This window comes from Tamandua tetradactyla, chromosome 11, assembly GCF_023851605.1.
Source record: "Tamandua tetradactyla isolate mTamTet1 chromosome 11, mTamTet1.pri, whole genome shotgun sequence".
Lineage (NCBI taxonomy): Eukaryota > Metazoa > Chordata > Mammalia > Pilosa > Myrmecophagidae > Tamandua > Tamandua tetradactyla.
The window spans coordinates 15,400,909-15,428,091 of record NC_135337.1 but is presented as its reverse complement, the minus strand read 5'-3'; the positions used below and the strand labels follow the sequence as shown (position 1 = coordinate 15,428,091).

Below are 27,183 nucleotides of genomic sequence, written 5' to 3'. Positions count from 1 at the left end.
ATGTTAGCTGAGGAGATTTCCAGATTAAATGTGGAAAGTGCAGCCTGGTTTCTCCTCTCAGCTCATGGTAGAATGCAAGAGGAAAAAGATAAGCTGAGAACAGAACTCTTGGGTATAAAGAAACCAGAAATTGATGGTCTGGAAAATTCTGGGCTTCCAGAAAGGAAGACTCCAAAGAATAGTGCCCCATATGATGATTTAATCAAACATGGAAGCAGTAGCCATTTCAGAAAAAGCCAGGATTGGAGATGAGTTATCCAGGAAGGATTTGTGGAAAACCCTTTTTTCTAATGGGCATGATTCCAGCCTATTGCATAGGAAACCAACAAGAGTGCTGTGGAATCTGCAAAAATGGAACCACTGCCAGTCTGGACTAAGAACGGAAGAAAAGGGACACACTGGAGGAAAAAATATTTCAGAGGTAGAACTATGGAAGGTAAGGTCTGAAATCAAGAAACCACAGGCCAGGAGAGTGGACCCACCCAAGCACTTGGAGAGGGTGAGTTTGCCTGGAAGGCAGAGGGTGGGCCTTCCATCTCTTTGCAGTGGAAGAGTTATGCCGCCTAAAACCCTGGAGAAGGTAGAGCACATTCCTTGGAGATTGGGGAGAGCCTGGCTGCCACCCCCATTGTTTTAGATAGGTTGAGCATATGCCTGGAGATGGCAGAGAGCCTGGGTGTGGCCCCAATGCTTGGAAAGGGTGGAGCCAAGAGAAAAGTCCAATGTACCCCAAGTTTGCATTCAGAGAGAGGCAGGCTGCTGGGTAGGCCCTTGGAAAGGGTGGGACCACCACTTTCTGAGCCCCAAAGATAAATGACTCTCAGACTTAGAAATCTAATGGAGTTTGCCCTGCAGGTTTTTGAAACAGTATGGGTCCAGTGATCGCTGTGTTCCTTCCAATTTCTCCCTATGGAAATGGGAATATGTATACTGTGCTATGACTGTCCCTCCTTTGTTTATTGGCAGCAAATAACTTGTTCTGAGTTTTACAGGTCCAGAACCAGAGGAGAATTTGTCTTAGGACAGACCATGCCTGTAGCTGACTTTGATGAGATTTTATACTCTTTCTGACTTTGTATTGTATTTGTATTGCTACTGAAATGGTTTAAGGCTTTCTGATATTGTTATGAAATGCATTTATTTTGCATTTGGAAAGAACATGTCTTTTTGGGGTCTAGAGGGTGGAATGTGCCAGTTTGAATCTGTTGTGTAGCTCAGAAAAACCAAGTTATTTCATCCTCATTCAATATTGCTGGTGGGAGCTTTTTTATTGTTTTCATGGAGATGCGACCAACCCAATTGTGGGGGGAAATTTTTGATTAGGTGGTTACCATGGAGATGTGTTTCCACCCATTCAAGGTGGGTTGCTTACTGGAGCCTTTTAAGAGGGAACCATTTTAGAAAAAACTTTAAAGCCATGAGAGCCAAATTGAATGGACAGAGCCAACAAAACAGACAGAGCCCAGGGGGAAGCCGTTGAAGAGAAAGCTAGCAGATATTTCCATGTGCCTTTCCAGCTGAGAAGGAAACCCTTAATGCCATTGGCCTTCTTGAACCAAGGTATCTTTCTCTGGATGCCTTAGATTGGATATTTTCATAGCCTTGCCTTAATCTGAACATTTTCACAGCCTTAGAACTATAAACTTGCAACTTACTAAATTCCCCTTTTTAAAAGCTGTTCAATTTCAAGTATATCACATTCTGGCAGCTTTCAAACTAGAGCACTACCCAAATCCACCGAGGTGTTATGCAAACTTCCTTCTAATGCAGTGAACTCTACCCTGGTTTTGCACGTTAGCAATCACTCTCATCACTTCTCCTTGCATCTATCTGTTCTAGTCCTTTTCCCATCCATTCTCACATTGCAGCCAGAGAGGACTTTACCAAATGCATACCAGGCTGCACTTACTCCCCTACTTCAAATTCTTTCATGGCTTCTCATGGTTAGGATAACATCCCAAACATCAACAGCCTCACAATGCCATTCCTCAAACTTGACTCTCCAACTTTGTTCAACTATGTCAGTTATTCAAATGCTTCAACTCTTTTTCAGTTCTGTATCATATTAATCAATTATTAAATTCCCTACCCATTTGATGTTCAGCACCATGAGGTCATGAGCATTTATCTACTTTATTCATTATTGTATCCCAGCATTTAGCACAGTGCCTGATACATATCTGTAAATTAGGATTCGTTTATATGACTCATTTATTCAAAAAAAAAATTTTGGCATGCCTACTATGTGTCCATCTCTATTCTTGATGCTGGTGATTCAGAAATGATTTTTTAAAAAAGGAATAAAAGTCCTTGCCCTTAAAGAGTTTACATTCTAGTGGGGAGAGACAGAATTAAAATAACAATAAGAAAAATATATTTGATGGCAATAAATACTATAGAAAAATTAAGTGGGGAAAGGAGAATATATGGTGAGAAGAGATTGAAATTTAAAATGAAGTTGTCATGAAAGATTTCATTAAGAAGATGGCATTAGGGTGCCCGGGTAGTCAGAGGTTAGATTGCCAGCCTTCCATGCGGGAGACCTGGGTTCGACTCCCAGACCATGCACTCCCCCCAAAAAATATGACATTAGAGAAAAGACCTGAAGGAAGAAGAGGGGGAGGAGTAGGAGTAGGGGGAAAGAGAGAAAAAGAGAGAGACAAATGGAGCAAAAGAGGGAGGGATGGAGAATAAGAGATGGGAAGAAAAGGAGGGAAAATCTGAGGAAAGAATGCTTCAGCAAAAAGACAAGCAAGTTCACAGGTCCTACATGGGTTCATTCCTCAAGAGAACAGGACTTTAAGGAGGCCAGTGGAGCTAGAGCAGAGTGAGCTAGGAAAACTAGTGAGAGATTGTCTAGAGAGGCACAAGGGACCCCATCACATAGACCTACCCAAGCATGTAGGAGCTTTCACAATAAATGTGATAGGAAACCAATAGAGAGTTTCAGTAGGAGGATGGCATGGTTGGACATGGACTTCAGCTGGCCATTGTGTTGGGAACCCAAACAGGAGCAAAGGTGGGAACAAGCGTGCCAGATAGGAGGCGAGTGCCATCATCCAGGGATGTATCACGCTGGCTCCAACTAGGGTGCTAGCAGAGAAGGCTGGATGCTGGATATATTTTGAAGGTAGCATGGATGGACTGGATGTTGCATGATAGTGAAAAGGAGAACTAAAGGATGGTTCTAAGGACTTTCTGAGATGAGCAAACAACAAAATGGAGTTGCCATTAACTGACATGGGAAAGGATGTGGAAGGAGTAGGTTTGAGCATATTAATTTTAACCAGCCTATTTGACATCCAAGACACTTCATACTAATTTAATAGTTGCATTTTTAAAATTAAAATATCACTTGTCAAAATGTCTGATATCTTTGAGGATTAGCCTCATTTCTTTCAGGCCTAAGGCTCTGGCCCTATCCCAGATTTGAGAGATGTCATAAAACTGGTCTATGGGGATAAATTAGTTGGGTACCGTCTGTAGTGCCAGATCTTCAGAACTGCTGCTGTCTGGATATTTACTCTGAGCATCTTTTTAAAAAATCTAATAAGTAAAACATTCCTGGTTGTGCAGAAGGCTTGAAGCATCTCTTCACTCTGAAGCATCCCAAACTCAGAGGTATTAGACGAGGTTTTCTTGGCCAAACCATGTGCCAAGTCCTCTGATAAACCATCTGCTAGGAGTCTGTCCTTCTGTTACACTGAGCCAAGAACTCCAGATGGGGCCCTGAAAGGACTCTAGTCTGGGGAAAGAAGGCAAAGCGATAACCATGGGCATGTTTACAAACCATTGCGCCTGAGCCACCAAGAAACCATCAGGTAAGGTCCTTCCAGGCCCTTGTAGAGTAGTAAAGTAATTGATGACCTAAGGAAGGGATACCCAAGCCAGCAAATCCCTAAGAGAACTCCGGTGAATAAATTGGGAGCAGAGGTCACCCTAAGTAAGAGTCAGGTGTAATAAATACAAACCCCCAACCTGCTGAAAGACAAAAGTTTTACCATAAACCTACAGTACTAAATGGGTGAGTGCATTTTTTTTTCTTAAAATGATTTGCTTGTTAAGGAAAAGGATGTGCGCATTTCTCCGACTCAAAAGTGCATCCAAGGAAAACAGCCAAACTCTACACACAGTCCATCATCCACCTTCAGGGCCTTGTGACAGACCCTGGGGCAATTAAAATTTTAATGTCTCAATTTGGAAATGAGTGTCCCCTTCTTGAAGGGCCCCTGCAGCAAGGCCTCCAGTTGAACTCCTGGGGCAAGCTTGGAGAGCACTTCCTAGCTGTTCTCCTTCTTGAATGTAGGGTTAAGATTTCCTGTGCTCGGGACAAGGCATGTCTATCAAATAATCAGCCTGGTTTTCCTGTCTGTGAATCAGCTCAGAAGATCAATCACCATCAAGATTTCCAAACCCTCCAGGAAAAAAAAGGCAGCATTCTTGAAATGGGAATAGATCGCCTCAAAGTGGGGCTTTGAAGACAATAATATATATTTGAAAGTAGAATTGCTGTAGGTTTACTGTTTAAAAATTCTCTTCCACCTAGAGTAGACAGATGAGTCATGTGTTAGGTAAATAAAATTAGATGACATAATCTTATTAATAAGTTAATTAGAAAACATGATATTCTCATTTCCAACTAAACCTTGAAAGATAATGGAAATAGATTCTGTTCCTCATCAGTGTCTAGGGTAAAGTTCAAATGGGGCCACCCTTAAAGGGCATCAGAATCTCCGAGGGGGAAGCACACATGCCTCCCCTGCCACGTGGAAACCCTGGCAGGCTGCCTGTACAGGAACTGTACTTTCACCCCACACAGGTACACAAGTGAGTACAGGAAGGTTCTCCAGCCGCATTGGGGCAGATAAATGTTGTGAAGAAACAGGGTGGCTAGTTTATTCATCCTCGGGTGCAGCTGTGAACTAGTATGTGATTGCAGGTGGCAGTGACCCTATCCTAAGAACCGCTCTGAAATTGTTCTGGTGATACCAGTTATCAATAGGTTATTTGGAAGCTGAACCAGAGAAGCAGCAGAGGATGCATGTAGTCCTGGCTAGATTACTTACCAGCTGTGCAATCTTGAGCAAGCAAAGAAAACTTCATGAGCCTCAGTCTCTTCATCTATAAAGTGGGTTGAATAGTATAACCCTCATAGGAAGTTACGAAGATTAAATGCTTTAATGTGTACAAAGCATTTCAACCAGTGCATGGAGCAAAATTAATGCCATAAATTGTTTGCTAGTTTAATAATACTGGCCTTCTTGACATAGACACACTTTCTATGCCTACTCTGCCAGAGAATTGGATAAAAAGGATGCAAGCAAACAAGTTGCCATATGCCCACAAAAAACTTAGGTCAGGCACCTTTTGGACTCTGCCAGGCAGGGGAGAATAAACTGGAGAGTTTTGTGGCCAGAAGATAAAGAGGGAATTTAGATACCTGCCTATTTTTATATAGGTGGAAACCTTGTATCCTTCCCTCTTCCAAGCCTTCCTACACATCCTTCTCCCAGAAAACTCCAAAAATCCGTGGCATCAATGTGTGAATTCAGAGGGAACCCTGAATTTTTCAGCTCTTTTCTAACCTGCTGACATTCAAGATGAACAGGACATACGTACAAATTTTGCATTTTGATGATTTTATTAGGCTGAGTCATATGAAATTAATTTGTGGATCAAAAAAGGTCAAATATCAGCAGTTTTCATAAGGTCAATTAATAATATATTCTGGACATTACATTCTGTATAATGCACTTTAACAAATTATTTTTTATCTTTTATACCCCAAGGCAAGTTTATTAAAGGCTACTATGTTAAAAATAATGTATATGAAATAGAGACCATACAGGGCTGGTGACATAAATACTGTTTGCATGCAAACATCCAACCTTTTCTTTCTCTCTAATATGTGGAGCTACTAAAATTGGAAGGGAATTTACAGAACAGCTTTTCCAAACCTTCCTTCTGATAAAGAAACTGGGGCCCTGGGGGGTGAGTTTGCTTGCACAAGATCCCAGCTGGAAAGTATCAGAGTCGAGACTAGCTTGACTCAGTTTCTGTTGTGGGAACATGGAATCTCTATTGTGTGGAAATGTGTTAGGTAGGCCCGGGTTGTGCTCACAATGAAGCCACAGGTGTGGTATGGTGTGACTAAGCCGGGGGCCGGAGCAGATCCGCTCTGACCTGAATGTGGAGAACGCTTTGCTTGGGGATTCAGACAAGCTCCTGAGCATAATCAGGTCTGACCATAACAGCCATCTGTGTTCAAGAAATCTCAGGCCACGCAGGCTAGCAGTACTGCCATCGCGATGCCCAGGGATGAAAGATGGAAATTTAGGGCCAGGTTTCCATCCGAGGTACCTAGTGCTGCCCCTGTTTAAGATGAGGACATCAGTTTAGAGACTCTGGTAACTGCCAGCATCGTGTCTGTCCACGTTATCATCCAACGACGGGACCACCCTCCTCCCAGCTCCCACATCGCACCAAGGTGGATTCAATTAGAACTTAATGGGAGAAGCCCGGTCACAAAGAGTTTTGCAGATGCGGTGGGTAGGCGTCTAACCTCACAAACTGAAAGGTGAGAGAGAGGTAGGAAAAGGCAACCTGAGTACAAAGCACTATAGGGAAATGCGTTGGACTGGTTGGTTTGGGCCTGTTTCCCTCGACCAAGAACTGAGGTCCAGGGGGTGGGGAGATGCTGATTGGCTTCGAGAAGGCTCTCCTTGAGAGGGGTCTGGTCATCTTTGAAGTACATGGGCTGGTGGCAGAGGGAAAGAGGGACACCTTGACAAAATCGGATACAATTAGAATGGGGAAGGGGAAAACGGGTGCTGGGTAATCAGCCAATGCATATCCAGTCTAGTTTCTCATATTCGGATGTGCCATAATCTCGTCTACAAATTCACTACTGTTGGACATTTATGTTCTTACTGATTTTCACTCTTACTAGTTACAAATGTCCTTGGAACTCTCTCCTTGTGCATATCCTTGATTATTTTACTAGGATATATTCCTAAAGTTGAATTGCTGGTTCCAAGTATATGAGTGCTTTAAAATCTTTTGACTGGAATTAATAAATTTTCCTCTAGAAAGTCTGTTTCTTACCAGGAAAGGCGTCATTATCTCCAACAACCCGAGGAGAGAGCTACATGTGTGCACAAGGGTGTGGGGGTTAATCGTTGCTAACTTGACAGTCAAAAGTCTGTGCTTCCACTATCTAATTTAACCTGTCTGGTCACTTTATTTAAACAAAATAATGACATGGGACCTATAAGAGGGAAGAAGATCTTGTTGTTTTGTACAGGCTAATGTAAAACCCTGAAACATTACAGAGTATTTTAGGCAGAAAATACAAAAAAGTATTTGCAAAAATCCCCTTGAGGGAAAAATGTGGAAATATTAAACTTCCCCAACTGGGGAATTCCTGATATTCTCTCAAACATTAGGGACTCCCAACTTACTAAGCCAAACCCTTGGTCATGGGGCTTGCCCTTATGAAACTTACTTGTGTGATGGTAAAGACAAGCCTACTTATAATTATGCCTGTCACCCCCAGAGAACCTCTTCTGTTGCTCAGATGTGGCTTCTTTCTCCAAGCCAGCTCTGCAAGTAAGCTCAGTGCTCTCTGCCCCTATGTGGGACATGAGTCCTTGGGGTATAAGTCACCGTGGCAACATGGGACATGACTCCAAGGGATAAGCCTGGCCCTGGCATCATGGGATTGAGAAAGCCTTCTTGACCAAAAGGCAGAAAAGAAATGAAACAAAATAAAGTTTCAGTGATTAAGAGATTTCAAACAGAATTGAGAGGTTATTCTGAAGGTTACTCTTTTGTAAGCTTCAGCCAGATAGTGCAAAACTGCCACATTATGCCAAGCCCCAGGCAACAGTATTCCTGAAAACCCTGAAGAATACCCTAGGCTCCATCTAAGACTCCATAAAAGTTTTTCTTAAGATTATTTTTTTCAGAAATTAAGGCCTCCAGATTGTTCTATGCCCTGAAACCCAGAAGTATCAGATTGATTCCTCTACCCCATAAGATCAACACCCCTTTCCAACACAAAGAGGTTAAAATGGACCTTGCCTAAATATCCCTGAAGATTGAGAGAATGATCAAATGAGAGGGAAGAGGTATAACTGAGAAATTAGGATTTAACAAATGATTATGACCACTAACTCATTATATAGATATTTTTTTCTAGTTTCTAGTACATTAGAATAGCTAGAAGGAAATACTTGAACTTGTTGAACTGCAATCCAGTAGCCTTGATCTCTTTCTTGTGTGACCATGTAATTGTAAAAACTTTATGACTGACACTCCCTTTATCCAGTGTATGGGGGTAGATAAGTAATGAAATAAACTTATTTAATAAGTTTATTTAAATAAACTTAAACTTATCGCACCACAATCAATTTTAGAACATAATCTGGATGCATTAGCCTGTGTGGATATTCTCTGTTTGCTTCCTAGATTTGCTCCCCACCCTTCTCCATTCTGATGTAGATCCTGGGAAAATGATCTTTATGAACTGCTCCAACTAGAATCCCTTGTCCTCTGGTTCAGTTTGGGCAATTGCGGTTGGCTTTAGACAACTCACACTGTATGAGAATTGTGTCCTATTCTCATATAGTCTATGAGAATAGACAGGGTCACTGTAAGAATACAGGGCTACTCAGGACTTATAGGTGTTTGAGAAGTCAGAGCTTAAGGGGTATGGGATGTTTCAGGTTTTCTTTTTAATTTTATTTATTTTTTGGAGTAATGAAAATGTTCTAAAATTGATTGTGGTGCGATTGCACAACTATATGATGATACTGTGAGCCATTAATTGTATACTGCGGATGGATTTTATGGTGTGTGAATATATCTCAATAAAATTGCATTGAAAGGTTAAAAAAAAGTCTGTGCTTCTCAGGCAGCCATCCACTGTGGTATGAGGAGTCACAGAACAGCACAGCCCATCTTTATGGAACTGCAATCCTTTAGACTTAGGGAAGACTATGCTTTTTTATTCTTTAAAAATACTAATATCATGCCAAGGAATGCAAAATCCATGCACATTGTATTGATAACATGTAAGGCTTCAAGGAAATTTCTTATTTATAGTAGGATGCATCTGTTCCCAGGCCCCCTCTCATTTCCCCACCCCCAAGACCCTGAAGTTCATGTCCACTTTACAGTTTGGAAACCTTGCTGGAAATTTTGAAAAATAATTACTCTTTACCAGGACTCTCCTACTATAATCATTCACTGAATAAAGCTATGAAGATGCAAGGACCTAGATGGCCTTGGATGCAGAGTTCTTATTCAAAAGTATGGAAGTAGGACAGAAGATGCTAAAATTCAGCATGGGAAGACAGGGACTAAGTAGTTTCATCAAGGACAAAGAAACTACCATTTCTCATGACAGAGAGAATCCAGAGATCCCACTTTCTGCCAAAGGAAATCCCTGCCAGCCAGCAAATGGGTGGAAATGGCTGACCTGGCTGCTGCCTGTCCCACCATCAGAGGGAACCTCCATTAATTCAGCACAGGCCAATCCACATTGACTTTCGTGATTGTTTAATCCTATTTCTCTGATCAAAATGGCTTGAATTATTGATTAAATGGCTTGAATTGTCTTGCTATTTAGAATCACTTGGCACTTGGAATGCTGTGCCATTCAATGAAAACTCCAATATTGAACAAAGAAGCAATATCCAATTAAATTCATTTCAGAAAACCAGGGGCCGCTGTGAAGCCATCCTAGATGTTTTTGTGCTCCTCTGCTAATTTTCCGAACAGTGATAAAATTACTGGGTTTTTTGGGGGGGAGGGGGGAATATTTGTTTGTTTGTTTGTGGTCCATCCCAGATTCAAGAGGTTCAAAACAGGCCACTAAGTTTTGATGCATGGACACAAATAAGCTAAATTAAAAATCCATGCCTTTATGAGTCTGAAAGTACAAGAATATAAAAATACAACCAAGACATCTGAACATTTAAGCCAAGTGACTTTCACCTTAATGAGCACTTACTCTCTTGTTAGTCTTGATGTGCAACAAAGAACTTGACTGTGTCCTACTGAGTGAAAAGTACTCTTTCAGGCATTTTCATGACCAGAAAGATATCCCTAATAACATGATGGTTACATCTGAAAGAAGACTACTCTTCTCCCTTCTGAATCTGGATGCATTAGCCTGTGTGGATATTCTCTGTTTGCTTCCTAGATTTGCTCCCCACCCTTCTCCATTCTGATGTAGATCCTGGGAAAATGATCTTTATGAACTGCTCCAACTAGAATCCCTTGTCCTCTGGTTCAGTTTGGGCAATTGCGGTTGGCTTTAGACAATACAAGGCTCAGTCAGGGATGAGAGAGTGGGAGAAACTGAAATCAAAGTATTTGTTCTCTGGCTCCTTCTTTGTTGGACTTTGGGTTAGCAGTGACTTCTCTAGCTCTCTCCCACAGCTTCCTTCTGCTCTCCAGATTCCTATAACCACTCGCTCCCCTTGCCTCTCCAAGCCTCAGTGGATTCCTTTTAAACCCTGCTCTGTGCTTTGTTAACAGTCTCTCCATTAAACTCTCCATTACTCCATTTGAGTACGCTGTGTATTTCTTCCTAGACCCTGGCTAATGCAGCTCAGGTGGATTCTATCAGACAGTATGAGGTGTAATTCTGTAAAACACATGAAAAGCACTCATTGTCCCATAACCCACACTCCAAGTAGAAATGAGCACTTGACCAACTAAGAATTTATTTGGGTTCTTGAAAATTCATATTCTTTTTGAGATGACTCCTTTTATAAAACAAGTCATTTTGTTCATGATTTGGTTTCCTTTCCACTTCTTTCCCAAAGGTCTGATAACTTGAACACTTGATACACAAGTTTACTCTTCCCTGAGCTAATGGTATTTGGAAATGCCTGATTTCCAGGGAAAAATGAACCTGACTTTCAAGAACAAATAACAAGTCAGTATAACAATATGCATCCCATTGAGAGTAGTTAGTGTCACTGTAAAGGATGTCTGCTTTACATTCTTTTTGACTTTCCATATTAATCATGCTAGGTGGATAGAGATAGATATTTGGCAGTCCTAACTTCTGGTGTCCAGTAAAACACTAGGTGTTTTGTCTGTCTTCAAGTGCCTAGAAACTTAACAAGAAAAATCCCAAATTACATGGAATTTATTTAGCAGTTAGAGGAAATATGTATTATCTGCCTGTATCTTTGCAAACAGTCTAAAAAATGAAAGCAAAATGCTTTCAGATTCTTCTTATATGAGAATAGACAGGGTCACTGTAAGAACACAGGGTTATTCAGGGCATTTGGTGTTTGAGAAGTCAGAGCTTATAGGAATATCTAAGAAGCCAAGCACCACTAGCCACTGACTTTGGAGCACAAAAGGAAGCTTGTGGAAAGGTCTATAAACTGTTGTTTCTTCATAACTGCCACCCATGTGGACCTACAGCCACAACGTCTAGTGTTAGCTTTGGCACTGCTACTGGTCCAATGGAGCCAGTAGGCAGGAAGAAGAGAGAAAGGCAGAGGAAAGGAGAGTCAGGAAATGCTGAAACTGTTGGGCTCCTCTGTGTCTGTCTGTTACCATTTATGCCACAAGCCCTCTGGGGATAACGGCTACTGTGTTTTTTTCTACCTTCCAGATCTCATGCAAGTTCCTTGTTTTAGTTTTAAGCTGCTGGAATGCAATACACCAGAAATGGACGGCTTTTAAAAGGGAATTTATTAAGTTGTAGGTTTACAGTTTGGACATGAAAATGTCCAAATTAAAGCACCAACAAGAGGTTACCTTCACTCAAGAAAGGCTGATGCTATCTGGAACCCCTCTGTCAGCTGGGAAGGCACCTGGCTTCTGGACACCTCTCTTAGCTGGGAGGGCACATGGCAACATCTACTACTTTCTCTTCTCACTCTGAAAGGCTTCCCCAAGGGTGTTTTCCTTCTGCATCTCCAAAGGTCTCTGGCTGTGTGAGCTCTGACGGTTCTGAGCTTTTTCCAAAATGGCTCACTCTTAAAGCAGTCCAATAAGCAACCCCATCAACAGGCTCCACTAAGTAACCCTACCTTGAGTGGGCGGAGACACATCTCCATGGAAACCATCTAATCAAAAGTTACCACCCACAATTGGGTGGGTCACAACTCTATGGAAACAATAAAAAAGATCCCACCCAGCAATACTGGATGAGGATTAAAGTGCATGGCTTTTCTGAGGTACACAACAATTTCAAACTGGTTATAGTCTAGCAACCTTGGTGAATAGAATTCCATGTGGCTGAGCTCATGGGCATCAATACAGATAACTGCATTAAACATATTTTGGTCAAGAAGCTACGGCCACTATGATGTATATGGGATAAGAGATTTATTGCAGAAAGTAGACCTTACAGAATTGTAGCAAATGACAGAGAAGTGAGGTCCAGGAGGGACGGTTGAAGGAGCAGAGGAAGAATCACTAAAGAGTTCTCTTGAAGCATTAGTGCAAGGTGGATAAGTGAAGGTTTGCAGGGAACTCTAAGAAGTCCTACTGGGACTGCAAAGGGGAAGCTACTGGATAAGTCTATGGGAAGTTATGGAATCTATGTAATTCCACTTCTATGGGTCCACAGCCAGACATCTGGTCTTGGACTTGAGAGTCAGGTCCAGAGTCAGAAATAAGAGCTGCACATAGCCTGGGGAAGAGTAATGACAAGCTGGAATCCACTGGGAAATTTGTATCTGTCCTTCACCACATATTTGACTGCAAGATTTTCTGAGAGTCATGACTACTACTTCTGTTTCTATTTTCCAAATTGTGTGCAAGTTCCTTTTTGCCAACTGTAATAGGGAAACAAAAAGGTAATGAGATTCTGGGAAAATGCCATCCCAGGGACTTGGTTAACCATTCATTCATTTATCCATGCTTTCAAATAAATACATTGTGCCAAGCAATGCTTCAGGCACTGAGTTCACAGAGTTTAAAAACACCCTTAATGGAACTTAAAGTATAGTAGAACAGGCAAATTATAAATATCTTTCAAATACTTAAGTCTACAATAATCATCGTAAGTGTGGTGAAGGAAACGAAGAAGTTCCCATGAAAGAAAATGACAGAGAAAGAGCAACTTAGTTTGAGTGGTCAGAGAATCATTTGCTGAAGGATGACATTATAACTCCAATCTGAAAAATGAAAAGTGCAGGCAAATAATTCAGAAAAGGAAGAGCAAATAATCACATCTCAAAGGGGCTCGAAAAGAGCTGTGTACCCTTTCTGAAACCTCTTTCTTTCCTGTTATTTTATTTAGAACTCACTTCAATCAGATTTTCCTTCCCACCCCTCCACTGATAATGACACACTTACTATCAAACGTCTAATTGCAGAACCCAGTGGTCAATTCACAGTCCTTATCACACTTGATCTCCCAGCATCATTTGTTCACCTCTTTCTTCTTGAAACTCTGTCTTCACCTGGCTTCATGAACATCAACGTCTGCCTCTACCCACTAGAATGCAATATGCTCCATGAGGGCACGGGCTCCGACTTGTTCACTCCTGTATCTCTAGTGTCAAGAACATGTCCAGATCATAATAGGTACTAAATCCTTATTGAATGGATTAAAAAAGGAGTCCAGCTAAAGAGATGGGAAGGAAAATAAGAAAGAATGGTGTTCTTGAAGCTAAGTGAAGAAATTATTTCAAGAAAGGAGTAATACATGGCTTAAATGTTGCTGAGAGCTGATCTTTGGATGTGGCAGTATGAAGACAGTGCTGGAGGTCAAAAGTTAGGTTGGAGTGGATTCAGGAGAGAATAGAAGAGGAATTAAAACTGGCAACTTTTGCTCTGTTAGAGAATACTGCTTTAGAGGAGATCATAAAATGGATAGTGGCTGGAGAGGGAGATGAGAAAAGGGAGCTTTTCCTTCTCATTTATATATATATTTTAAGAAGGATGTTTATATTCTTGAGGTCTCTGTTCAAATAAATATGCCCATGTAGGCCTTCGCTAGTCATCATATCTAAAATAACACTTTCCTCTTACACTTACTATCTCCTTACTCTGCTTTCTTTTCTTCATTGCATTCTAACATCCTGACTTTATTTTGTGGATGTTTACTTATCACCTATCTCCCTGTTTCTATCAAAGAGCATGAAGGTTCTATTGAATGTAAAGTTGTCCTTGTTACATCATATCTTCAGCATAAGTGCACTTCGCTAGGCGCTCCAAAGAGGGGGTTCAATAAATGCGAGCTGTTGAAGGGTTTTGAAAAAGGAAGTGAGATTATATAATTGATAGATTGGAAGGTGGCAAGAATGGGAGCGGAGATGCCAGTTATAGCCCCTTGCAATTGTCTAGGCGAAATGAGGTGAAAGAAATAGAGATGCTGAGAAGAGAATGACTCAAGTCTTCTGCCTTTCAAAGTTGCTCAATTTTGAGTTTTAGTTCTCTGTTTCATTTACAAATTTGATTCCATGGGGATTGTGTTGTGGCCAAATATTTATTGAATGTCCTGATGCAGAATGATATTAGAACTGGCAGGAGGCACAGAAATTTTCAAATGTGATTCCTTACTGCTTCAGGTGAAGAGGTGGATCCTCACATAGGGCACGGGTTCCACCAGAGCTTCTTGTTGATGGAAGGGGCAAAACTAGAATCCGGTTTGCCTAATTCTCACCCTGCACCATTTCCAATTTCCCGTTAGTCTTATCTGCAGAATTGCCTGGGAAAAGTTAAATGAACTTTTACCATCTTACGAGTTTTGAAAATGCTACTGTTTTCAAAATAACTTGCCATGTGATTACAAGAAGTTTGAGTTTGGAGTTTTGTACAATTTTAGTATTTTGAGCTGTGCTGAGAGTGTCTAAGAGTACATCAGATTTTCATATGGGCCATTCTGTTCAAGGGTCTGGAATTAATGGTGCAGCAGTCAGTACATCCAGGGCTGTTAATTTAGGGTTCATCTCTTCCCCTTTCCTTCATGTCCCGTGTGGGAACATACTCAATGTCATCTTGAAGGCAGAAACTAAAACAATGGGATTATGTCCAGGATTTTAAGGAAATTGCAAAATAAATTGGGCAGTCTGAGTGAACTAGATAGCCTGAATAAAGGCAAAGAAAACATTTTTTCCACACTAATGTAGATTCATTGCATCACACATTATTAATGTAAATTTTCTCCTTCAAACCACTCAGGCAACAATATCTCATCAAGTGTAAAAAGTGCTCAGAGCATTTCTCACCTTTCTACAAACCCACAGCACAATTTTCTTCTTCATATTATGCAGGTCTAATTTGCATAGAATTTGAGAGCACTTTATTAATTCATTTAAATTGGTTGCTTGTTCCTAATGATCTCACCCACACAAAACCACCTGGGAGCTTTCCTCTCCTGGGAGAGAAAACCTTGTAATCTTGACACATAGGGTGAGAAAAAAAGAGAGTAATTCACTTGGGGCTGACGACGGAAGAATCTGACAAATCCATGGGTAGAAGTATTGGATCCATTGGCAATTACTTTAATTTTTACCAAAGTTTGGTCTCCTTTACATCCTTCCAGGCTGAGTTGTCCACAGGTGAAGCCTCTTTTTGGCACATTTTACTGTTTCCATGCTGCATTTTCTCCCTTCCTGACTCTTCTGAAGCATTTGTATTTTTTAAGGAAATTCTCGAATAATCTGAGGATATAAGGAAGGGAGTTATAATGGAAAGGTGGTAAATGGTGTTGCTTTTGTAGGTTTCCTTCCATCTCAGTCCACAGTATCTAGTGTAAGCTTTAGAAAAGTTGAGTCAGACCCTGTAACTCTCCTTACGAGGTCAAAGACCTACCAGAGCCGGTCCTTCAGGACAGTCTCTGATATTATCTCCCATCACTCTCTCTCTTCTCACTTTCCCCACCTGCACTGGCTCCTCAGTGTTTTTCAAACACCACGAATTGAAATATTCACCTACCTATTTTTCTCTCTCCCACTTAAATTAGGTTTCTGCTCAAACATCATTTACAAATAAATGATGTTCATGTTTATCATAAATGATGAAAATGTTTATCAAGGCTTCCTTGACCACTCTATTTAAACAACATTCTCTCCAGCTTATCTCACCTAAGTTTGCTTTTTTTTTAATCCCCTCAATAACATTAATCATCATGGATCTTACAGGTCTATTTGCCCATTGTTTATCACCACCTGCAAGCACGTAAGTTCCTCAAGTGCAGGAACTGTTGTCAAGTTCAATGTTGTATCCTCAAAGTCCAGGAAAGTGGAGTACATAGAAGGAGCTCAGTAAGTATTTGTTGAGTGAATGAATGAATGATTTGCCAGATATTTGAAGACTTTCGAGTTTTAAATTTTCAACAGCTACTTTCAAGGAAACCTTGAGTCCATACCTTATATATCTGAAATCAATCTCTCTCTCTTCCTCTGTCTCCCTCCTCCCCTTCTTCCCTTCCCCCACCCCCTTCCTTTTTCTTTTTTTCTCAAGCATTTTTGAGCCTCAGGAATGGCATTTGCAAAATGAGAAAATACAAGGGAAATGAGCTCGGCTAGGGAGATGACCCTCTCTTGCTCATCCCTGTGCGCCTGGCCCAGCCTGGCCCAGAGTAAGTGTTCAGGAGAGTTGATTTAAGGAATCAGCAAGGGCTGCTGTAACAAAAGTATCATAACTGGATAGCTTAAAACAACAGAAATGTAATGTTGCACAGTTCTGGAGGCTAGACATCTGAAATCAGCTAGTCAGCAGGCCTGTGCTTTCTCTCAAGTCCGTGGGGAAGAATCCGTCCATGCCTCTGTCCCGGCTTCTGGCAGCCGGCTGCTGGCCTTCCGTGGCGCTCTCTGCCTCCGTCGTCACATGACGCTCGCCCCTTTGTCTTTGTGTATATCCAGTTCTCTTCTTATAACCATACCAGTCATGTTAGATTACAGCCCACCTTAATCTGATTTGGTGCATCTTAACTAACAACTTTTTCAAGTCCCTATGTCCAAATAAGACCACATTCACAAGACAGGGAGTTAGGGCTGAGCACGTCACTTTGGGGACACAATTCAATCCGTGACAGGAAAACTCCATGCTCGTGTCACTCTTCTATAAAGCTGTCAAATTAAGTGGAATAAAATATGGCTCATAAAGACTGGCCACCAACATGTTTTACTTCAATTTCTTGATTAAACACAAAATAGTTGAACACTGAAAAGGATATATCTCCTACCATGCTGGAGATTCAGATTCGTTTCCCAGCCCACGTCCCCCACCCCCAAAGGATACATTCCTTTATTAATGATAAATAGAGGGGGGTCTCAGCAATGTCACTAAACATGACTGGCAGTGGCAGTGAGGACAACCGATAATGTCTTAAAGGTCTAAAAGTCACAAAATTTAACATGTAGAAAAGAAATGCTATAATGGTACAATGCAATCAGCTACTCCAGTAAAGGGAGTGAGGATTGTATAACACACGGTATTGTGTCATACACAAAATGTATGGGGGGATTTTATATTTCCAAGCCTGGATATGACGGTGATGTTGAGCAGAAATTACTTCTGAGGAACTGGTCTTTCTTGGTCCTTAGAATGTGCTTCCTCCCTCTCCATGAGACCATCTGCTTCAGGAACAGCAGGCTTCTTAGTCTCTGGCTTAGCTGTCATTATTTCCTAATGCAAAAGTTGAATCAAAATAGGAAAAAAAAATCAATCTCTGACACTAATCTTGCTAGACAATATCTGTTTGGTTTTTTTTTTTTCCTGAAGGGGTATGGAGAAGAGGATGTTTCTGAATTCTGTGTTAATTTTCAACTGTTTAAAATACCATCTAGTACAGAATATTTTCTCTTTGGCTACATATTTTAGAAACATACCCAATCACTCCAGCCTCAGTTGTTAATGTGCCTAAAGTGTGTCAATATAGGCTCATGATTAAAGTTGCAGGTTCTGGAACCAGACTGCTCCCTCTGAACCCCAGCTCTGACACCTGCCAGCTGCACAACTTTGACAAGCTGCAGCCTCCCTGTGCCTCAGTTTCTTCATCCAAAAAATACAGATAATATGGAGTTCTAACTCTTGAAGTTGTTACAAATTTGTGCATACGAAACATTTAGAACAGTGGGGAGCACATAGTAAGCATGTTGGGTATGTGTTATTTGCAACTTATTGCTTTTTTTTTTTTAGACTTCACTCTTCATAACTTATATAGCAATGATAAACTGAACTTGATCAAAATTAGGGCTTCTATTCCCAGGCTTATTACCTGGTTGGCAGATACGAGTTATGGAACCATTCAAAGGAAAAACTCTTCAACTCTCAAGAAATCAATTTTAATGCAGTAGTAACTATTTTATTGACATATTTACAAAATATTACAAAGTGAAAAACCACACTGATTCACCATATTACACAAGGGCTGCATACAAGCAAGACAAAGTATATGGAAAAAACCTTTACTTCTGTCTTTGGCATTAGAAATCTACATAAATTTGCAGCATTTTAAAGATTCCAATACAAAGTATTAAACGCGGACAAAGATGTAATCATGAAGAGGGTTTCTAATATCCTGTGCTAGTAAACCCCCAGCTCCAGAAATGCATAAGGGAGACCCAACACCATTTTTAAGGGAGGGCCTCTAATTCCAGATAGACAATATCAGCTACCATACTGTATACAGGAGCGCTTCGATTTGTGTCAAGTTTCTCTCGCCATACCAACATTTGGCGGACGGTAATGGACAAAACATTCCCAGGACACAGAGTCGCAGATAAGAGCTTATGGGAAAGACTCCACTCTAAGAGTATCCACCCTGAGGGTGTAACTTGACTATACAGAAAATTTTATAACATACATATTAGTGAGCATTTACACATGTACAAAAAGTTAACTAGATTTAGCAAATAGCAATTCTTCTAAAACACAATCACAGTTCACGTAATTCTGAGGTAGACGCCCTGAACCAATCTTAGGTGAGAAGTCCTAGCCCAAGACGGTGTCTAAGATGTGGGGAGACGCCCCCCTGAACCTCACATTCTGGCCCTGATGTGGGCTGGGAAAAGGGCAGGACGCACCTACCTCGTCTCAGAGATGACACAAAATTTCAGAACTGAATGTTCCTAGTTTGCTCTATCAAGTTAATGTCTCTGATGTTTTCTTTAAACAAAAACATAAGGAACACTCTCTAAGTTCTGTCAGAATAGGACTTCTGCCATGGAGGACATATTTAATCAGGAAAAGGCCAAATGAGTATCTTAAGTTGATTGATTTGACTGGGGACTCTGTACCCAATAGTCAGACTCCTGACATGCTCGGGAAAATGGATGCACTGGGAAACTGATCTTTCCACCAGTTCATACTCAACCACAAGGCATGCGGAGAGGGAGACTCTCAGAGAGAGGCTGGAAGCCCACAGCGAGAAAAACTCGAAAAGTCTGGTGACCTTCCTTCTGTTGCAGAAATGCATAATGACCCACCTGTGCTTTCTTTCCAAAATCCACATCGTAGCTGTTTGTGCTACTGTAAATGCACCAGGAGAATATAGGAATGAGAGCGTCTGTCCCAGGTATTTTTTTCAGGGGAGGAAAAGGTATTGCTGCTATAAAAGGGTTTGCCAAAAATGATAGCCCTTGATCTGTTTCTGTAAACAATGCCACCTCACTCAGTCTTCTTGCTAACTACCCTTAACATACCAAGGCAAGATTATTTCATATAGTGAATTACTACATTTCCAAAATCACTCCGATGAAATCATGAAAGTTTTCAGGATTTAATATGAAGATTCTCTCTTTGACGTGCTGCTTTTTTCTTTCTCCAAAGTTTGCAAATATAATCAGGATATCAAATGAAGAATTAAAACCTCTCTGGGATATGTTACTTATGAAGCAAACCTGAGCATTTCCCTCGTTGATTTACCATAAGGAACATCCGGGGGTAAAAGTGTTGGCAAGGCAATGAGTCTCCTTGCTGGGCAGTTGAAGACAAGTAATGCCGGACCTTTCAGTAAGCTGCCCAAATGACAAACTCGATTTTTTTTTCCATGTTGGGAAAAGCAAAATTAAGCTTCTGGCTTTTTGTGCCATACACAATTTTGGTGAATGGGACATGGGAAGAAAGCAAATATGCATTTAACATTTACTACCGGCTGGCATTCATGGTGTCTGATCAGAAGAAACGAAGAGAAACATGAACCAATGTGGTTTTCAGGGCTCTTTGGGGAAGAAAAGATTTTGGTTTTGCCCTGGTCCCTGACAATGACAGACTGGCAGGCTGCTTCTTGCACTGCTCCAGGCAAAAGCCATTAATCTGTCAGTATCAGCATCTTTAGAAATCCCAGCATTAAGATTTAGGAAGGGAAAAGGAGGGACATTGTTGAGCAGCCAGAAATGCAGCTTTTTAAACACTTCAGTTAATTCACAATGCTGTGAGGGTTCCTGTTTATCCCTTCTCTGAAATTTCTGGAACAGAGTGCAGTGCTGGATTGGAATTTATTCATCCTCTTCCACATACGTGGATGGAAACCAGCCCACCTAAAAAAGAAAAGCAACCAACATAGCAGCGTGACTTTGCATCTTGCACTTCAAAGGGCTCTACAAACAGCATTTCAATTTTATGACATTCCAATTATGCGAGGGTTTAATGCCCATTATAGGAAGAAGACTGGTTTAACTGCTCTAGGAGCCTGATCGAGTAAGTGATCGAAATGGAAGAAGAAAACAAGCTTAGACTGTATTATAATCTGCTAGCACACAAATGAATATGTAAATTATATATAATACAAGAGATCTACTACATAACGGTTCCTATTTCTGCCATGGAACAGGATGTGAAGACAGAGGTACTTTGTCCCAATCTTTCCTATTTAGATCAGCAGCTTTTATAGATATTTTGAACTAGATAGGAAGTTTATGCTCCAAGGCTTAGGGAACAAAAGGACTGAAGTTTCCTGAGACCACCTCAACTCTTTTTCCCAACAGGAAGCCATCAAACTTGCCCAGGGTAAATGTGATTTATCCCACTGTTATATTCGTTCAGCACATTTCTACTGAGGGCCTGTCATCGGCAAGGAGCGAAGCCAGTCTTTGGAGGCCTGGGATCTGCAGGGTGAAGGCTTCACACGCAGTATGGGGGCTTCTCGTCAGCACCCCCCAGTGGACACCAGCGACTGCCCAGCCCCCTTCATGTACACTCACAACTGCGGGGAGAGGGACAACTCACCCTGCCATTCACTTCTCCTCGCCACCAGCCATTCACGCTCATCTTTGTGTAAATCTTCACCACATCTCCTTTCAACAGTGACAGCTCTCTCATGTCCCGAGCACAGAAGTCATACCGGGCAATGGCGATGCCCAGCACTTTCGGACTCAACACTGTGAAGACACGATGGGGAGTGAGAGCCGGTCGGCAGATGGTCAACACCCACACGAACCGAATCAGATGAATTCTATCGATGCTATCAAAATGCACAGCCATGATTTCATTACAGACTAGTGATCACGGCAGGGGAGCTGGGAAGCAGCAGAATAACTGTCTCAATTCAGGCAGATTCGAGTCAAGTTCATTACATAACGTTTAAGGAGCCACTGTCCTGTTTTCACACTCTTTCTGAGAGCTTCAAAAACAGGCCTGGGCTTTTGTGCAAATGCTGGCTAACGTCTAAGTTGCTCTCTAAGGAAACAGGTAGAATCTGAAGTAATTTTAGCATAAATTTCCTATTAATGGCACAGTAATCTATTTCTAACTAGAACCTCTGAGATAAAAGCGTTACATTCTAGCTAACGTAAATCCCAAAGTAATCTCTTCGACTAATACTCAAAACAACGAAATTTTTGCTCTGAAAGTCTCCTGTTAAGTCCATGGCTTCACTTCTAGTTAGATGGCGTTTTTCCCCCAGCCAGGCTTTTCTGTTAAAATTACCTGGGAATAAAGTCATTTATTGATTTATATGCAATTTTCATTTATTTGAAGAAGCTCCAATTGGTTTCATAGAAAGAACACACAAACACCATCCATATGTCTTTTTTCCTTTCCAACAAATAGTCTTACAGAAACCTTTACCAAAGTATTTACTTAAAAATAAGATGTCAGAATGTTCATCTCCTATATTCAGAGATTTTTTTTAACAGTGGGATAGCTAACTCACTCCCTGCTCCCATGTGCTCTGCTCTGAGAGGAAAACTATGTCAAGCTGTACAAGTTTGTTAGTCTCTGGGGTTTCATAATACATTTTATGCTAACTCCTTTACCTGTTGCTCTTTGGGGTTATGAGGTGTTTTCTATGATATGTTCAGTGATTCTGAGAATCACTCACCTGAGATTGATGGGATTTAATAAACCTTAAATGGTCAAGGAACTTAAGTATAAGAAAAAGAGACACCTGGGAACCACGGCACACCTGTGCTTCTAACAGTCCTCCCTTCCCAGCAGCGCAGCCAGGTGCCCTGTGACCCTGGAGACCCTGCCCACCTAGAGACAGGGCCTCTGGCCCATTAATCATGCCTTTGTAAGGGCAGACATTTTCTAGTCCCCAGGTGTTGCTCGCAAGAGAAACCTAAAGGCGATGCTGTAGACTTCAGAACTGCAAAGGGAGTGAAAATAGGTCATTCTATCTTACTGTACAGGAAACAAACCACTTGAATAGTTTTCTTTCTGAAAACTGTCCCATGACTGGGGCACTACGCTGAGAGGTGGCACACCTAAAAGCACCTCTGTGATGGAAAAACCCAATCATCAACTTAATTACACGACCTTGCACAGGTCTCCTAACCCCTCTGAGCCCCATTTCTTCTCATCTATCAAATGAAAGGTTTGTATCAGATGACGTCTAAGGCCCTTCTAGTTCTCAAGTCTTTGATTCCATTGGGGCCTATAGGTTGATTTTTTTTTCAATCTGTAAGAAAATATACATTACTTAACCCTAATAGACTCCCTTAAATGCCATATGAGCAACCATTAAACTCTCTGGCTGATGTCAAAAATCAAGACCAAAATGCCTGCCACCAACTGAAGAGCCCCGGTCATCCTCTCCCAGCAATATGTACCAGATTTTGCTCTTCTATGGGAGACAAAATTGGGATTTGGGCCCTATTTTCTATTTGTTTTCCTGATGGAAAAAAAAAAAAAAAACCCAGCTCTTCTCAACTAGGATTTCTGATTCTCAAGAGAATTAGCGATTTTGCAGAGTAATTCGCTCCCCTTCACATGCCCAGCCCTATCCCTCTTCAGCCTCTCTCCAAAAGACAAAATATAAAACGTCCAAGTGAAATACGTACCACGGGCACACACACAAATAAAGAGGAGTGAAATGCCATAACAAACAATGATTTTAGCATAAGCGGAAAAGGAAGTGCACGGGGGGAATGAAACTCTAGGGACTGTTTGTGAAGTGATGTCTCTACATGAGAAGCCATACACAGAAGGAGGAATATTTTATTTGCAAACAGAAGCAGCTTGGACAGACATATACAAGCAGTAAAGCAGTACCTGACCAGAAAGGAGTAGAAGAAGGGGGGACAAAGCTGTAGTCTGGAGGAGTTACAAAAGAAAACCCACAGAACAAAGAAGGGGCTTAGAGAGAGAAAGAAAGAAAAAGAGAGAAGCAAGAGAACATTACGTATCGGCAAAAAGATCTTAATACATTTTTTTTTGTACTCTGTAATCAAAAGGAAACTGTCATGTCAAATTTGGGATATCAAGGTTCACTCTCACACACTGCTCTCCTATTGCCATTTTTAAATGAAGAACAAGTCAAATACATAACTTTACATTTTTAATGACATTAATTCTGCAGTTCAGAGCTGCCTTATCCCTTTATAGGAACAAACAGCAATCTTTTCCATGTTCCATCTTTACACCCCACCTGTCCAAGGACAGCCCTTCCCCTCTCAAAACAGTGCAAGATATAAAGAAGTAAGAGTCTGTAGGGTAATACCAATGAAACATGGAGAAAATCAGGAAATTATTCATATACTTTATTAGGAACTACCCAACCCCCCAACCAAGCATGCACTTGTCAGCTTAGTTCTATTAGAAATAGAGTGGAAATCATTCTAAATATTAAACTCAGATAACAAAAGCAAATATCTCTCCAAGATTATAAGGAAAAGCAAAAAAATTATATGGATCTGGATGCTCAAAATTTTATTTTACTTTTTGTAAAAAGAGCTAACATTAATCAAATGCTTATGTGATTTTAGATATATGCTCAATGTTTAACATTTATTTAAAGCTTAATATTCAGTATTTCATTTAATTATCACAACAACTTTAAGAAGAAGGTGCTATTACTATTTCCACTTTATATGTGAGAAAAACCTGGATTCAAACCCAGGCAGCATGACTCCAGTCCCCATGAGCTTCACTGCGGCATGACTGTGTCTACTACCACTGTCTCGGGGACCTCACAAGTAGCTATAAAACGCATCCACCTGTGCCATGGCACCGTGACAACGTGAACAAAGGCCTGTGCCACTGTATCTTAAAGTTATATGTTTTCTCCAAGTATTTACCCTCTCCTTCTTACATGTCATCAATTATGTGCTTGGGCTATACTCTTGTAGAAAGAAGACTACATTTCTTGGGCCACAAGAAAGAAAGCCTTACCTTAAGGATGGTAGAGCATGAGTTTGAAGGAACCTGGGTCACTGCAGACTTTATGGGCCAGGATCAGAGCTGACCTCTCCCCCTCCCTACTACCTCTCCCCTTCCCCACCCACACAAACCATGGACTAATTGCTTCAGGTTTTTATGTGAAAGAGAAATAAATGACTGTTCTGTTTTGGGGGGTTTTGATACTTGCAGGTGCAGCTAATCTTAATCAATATAAAAAAGATTTCTATACCCAAGGATGACATGATGGTGGGCTCAGCAAACTGGGAATGAGTTCAAATAACCTTCCAGCATATTCTGCCTCTTTTGAGAGCACTGCATGACTTGAGAGTCATGGAATTCTTCCAAAGTTAACAGTCTTGTCAGGAAAAAGTTCTAGGGGTACCTAAAAATAGCAGTAGCTTATTAATGGGGTCCTGGATAATGTGCAAGTGCAGAGACCAGGATACTTGGAGGGAGTTTAGCTGTTCTTGGAGCCGTGGACCTTAGAAACTTCTACGCGTTGATGATTCATGACACTTTCCTCACGAATGGCATCCCAGGCTTACTTTTAATGTACCATAAAGTATATCCTTATTGATAATCAAGATTCAGTTCCATTCCATTGGAAATCCTTAAGAAAATTTTGGTTTTTATAAAATATAGTGGCATGCAGTTACAACTATTTTTACAATCTTTCCAATTCATCTACATCATGCAGTATAACTGGTACATATTGAGATCCTAATATATCCATTATTAAAGAAAGGAGAAGATGTCATTTCTAATTTAATGAGGTAAATGGCACACACCTAACTCTATTATTGGCAGAAAATCTGATGCCAAGATTCCTATCCCTGTGAGAACTGAAAACTGGAAGCCCTCATTCTACACATTAATTCTGGTTACTGTTGGAATTTTCCCCTTGAACTGTTTTCTAAGTGTCCCTCCTTAATTGTCTCTCAGGGACGATCTTATCCATAAGGTAATAAAGTGAAACTGTATTTCCCCAAATCGCTAATGCAGGTCACTTAAGTCAGGAATATGAAATAAAACAGGAGATAAGTTCAACTCTACAAGGATAAAATAAGAAATCTAGAAAACACAATTAAATGCAATTTAAATCATCTCAATAATAGGTAGAGACATAAGATCAGACAACCTGTTTGGGATCTTAAAATAGCTAACATTACTAAAGTAATATGTGTAATGCCTCACCAAAGGATTTGGATCTCTGCTTTTAAATACCTCATATCAGTGTGCTATCTCTCTTATTGAATCCTAAAAGCCATCTAAGCATTTGCATTCATGTCCAAGTAGTTAAAATTAGAATCTTCTCAAATATTGTCTAAAATATATAATCCTAACTAAACGATGGTTGTTTCATGATTAGGCCTTTGGCCCTCTGTTTACTTCACTCTTAATCAGCTTTTCTCCCTAACGCATTCTTGAATATGCTTAGCTCCTTACCTGAAGTCTGTTCTGGGACTTCAAATGTTTTGAGGGCACTGATATGAGCTACAGCTATTACCCATCATTTAAATTGTCTAAAACCAAACTCACCCTCTGCCCCTCTGTAACCCAGCTCACCCCCACCCCAACTTCTGCTTTTTTCAGTGACTCCACTGTTCTGTTTGACAACCATCTTTGCAAATTCAATACATTGTTTGGCCCTACCTGTTCCTTCTCTACATAGAGGGCCTCTACCCCCTGAAATAGGAAGTTTTCCCTCACAGAATTCTCAGTTCCGTCATCCCAATCCAGGTATTTATGTCATTTCTAGACTAAGGCAACTGCCTCTCAACTGGCCTTGTTGCTCCTTTCTCTCATTTCAATACTGTTCCAAGTACGGCCTCCTAGCTCATGGTCGTAAAAGCAGATTCCATCATTTCACCTCCTAAATTACGGAATCAAAACTTTTGACTAGTATGCCACAGCAATCTGATCCCATCCTGACTTTCTAATCAAATCTTTCACAATTTTCCCAAATGAATTCTCTCCATACAGAGCAGCTTACACCCTGAGGCCCTCGGCTACATTTCTAACTCAGTCCTGCTCATTCTGGAACGCTGTTCCATCACGGAGCCTCTGTTAACTTGTCAGTGATATTCCTATGATAACTGTGACTTTTTCTGAGATACTGAACAGCTACTAAATACTGCATGTCGTATGGCACAAGCCATGCTATGTGCCTGAGGGATCTTCTTAGGAGAAAAACGTGAGTCAGTTTTGCCTGTCATTCAGTCTACAGCTCTCAGTCAAACATTTTAAAATTTGGTAGGGATGCTTTGTACTTTTCTAATATTGGAGCATGACTTATTGTTGCCACTCTTGCTATGTGTCATTTTTTTTCCCTGGCCTTAGGTCCTTAATTCTCTTGAGCTGGCAAAACAGTATTTACATGCCCTGGCACCTATGGAGACAAGCATATCAAATAGCATGTTTCCCTAGGAAAATATATGTTTAAACCTAGATATAAACAATATCAGAATAAGCTATTTGAGAAAAAAAATATTCCACAGAGGGGTTTAACCTCTAAAATATATTTATATCCTTACTGAGAATATATGTACCTGTTTCTACACATATATACAGAGATATGGTTTTGTCATCAATTCCCGCTACCATACCAGGACGCCCCTTGTCTATGAATTA

General features: G+C 40.8%; 1 protein-coding gene and 1 long non-coding RNA gene across 8 annotated transcripts in view; one reads left to right on the top strand and one right to left on the bottom strand.

The window, feature by feature from the left end:
• LOC143649937 (uncharacterized) overlaps positions 1 to 27,183 on the top strand; it is a 42,321-nt gene that overhangs the window by 3,359 nt on the left and 11,779 nt on the right. For 2 of the 3 annotated variants that reach the window (XR_013159236.1, XR_013159238.1), the window contains exon 2: positions 16,128 to 16,250. This is a non-coding gene — a long non-coding RNA (uncharacterized LOC143649937). Of the gene's footprint in view, positions 1 to 16,127; positions 16,251 to 16,449; positions 16,600 to 27,183 lie in introns of those variants that run through there. The other variant, XR_013159237.1, reaches the window with a different exon arrangement.
• VAV3 (vav guanine nucleotide exchange factor 3) overlaps positions 17,218 to 27,183 on the bottom strand; it is a 380,746-nt gene continuing 370,780 nt past the window's right edge. For 2 of the 5 annotated variants that reach the window (XM_077120068.1, XM_077120071.1), the window contains exons 26-27: positions 21,160 to 21,311; positions 17,220 to 17,616 (exon numbers count right to left, since the gene is read on the bottom strand). In XM_077120068.1, coding sequence (XP_076976183.1) covers positions 17,500 to 17,616; positions 21,160 to 21,311 — 269 coding nt within the window. In that variant the 3' untranslated portion in view covers positions 17,220 to 17,499. Of the gene's footprint in view, positions 17,617 to 17,654; positions 20,472 to 21,159; positions 21,312 to 27,183 lie in introns of those variants that run through there. The other 3 variants (XM_077120069.1, XM_077120072.1, XM_077120070.1) reach the window with 3 other exon arrangements.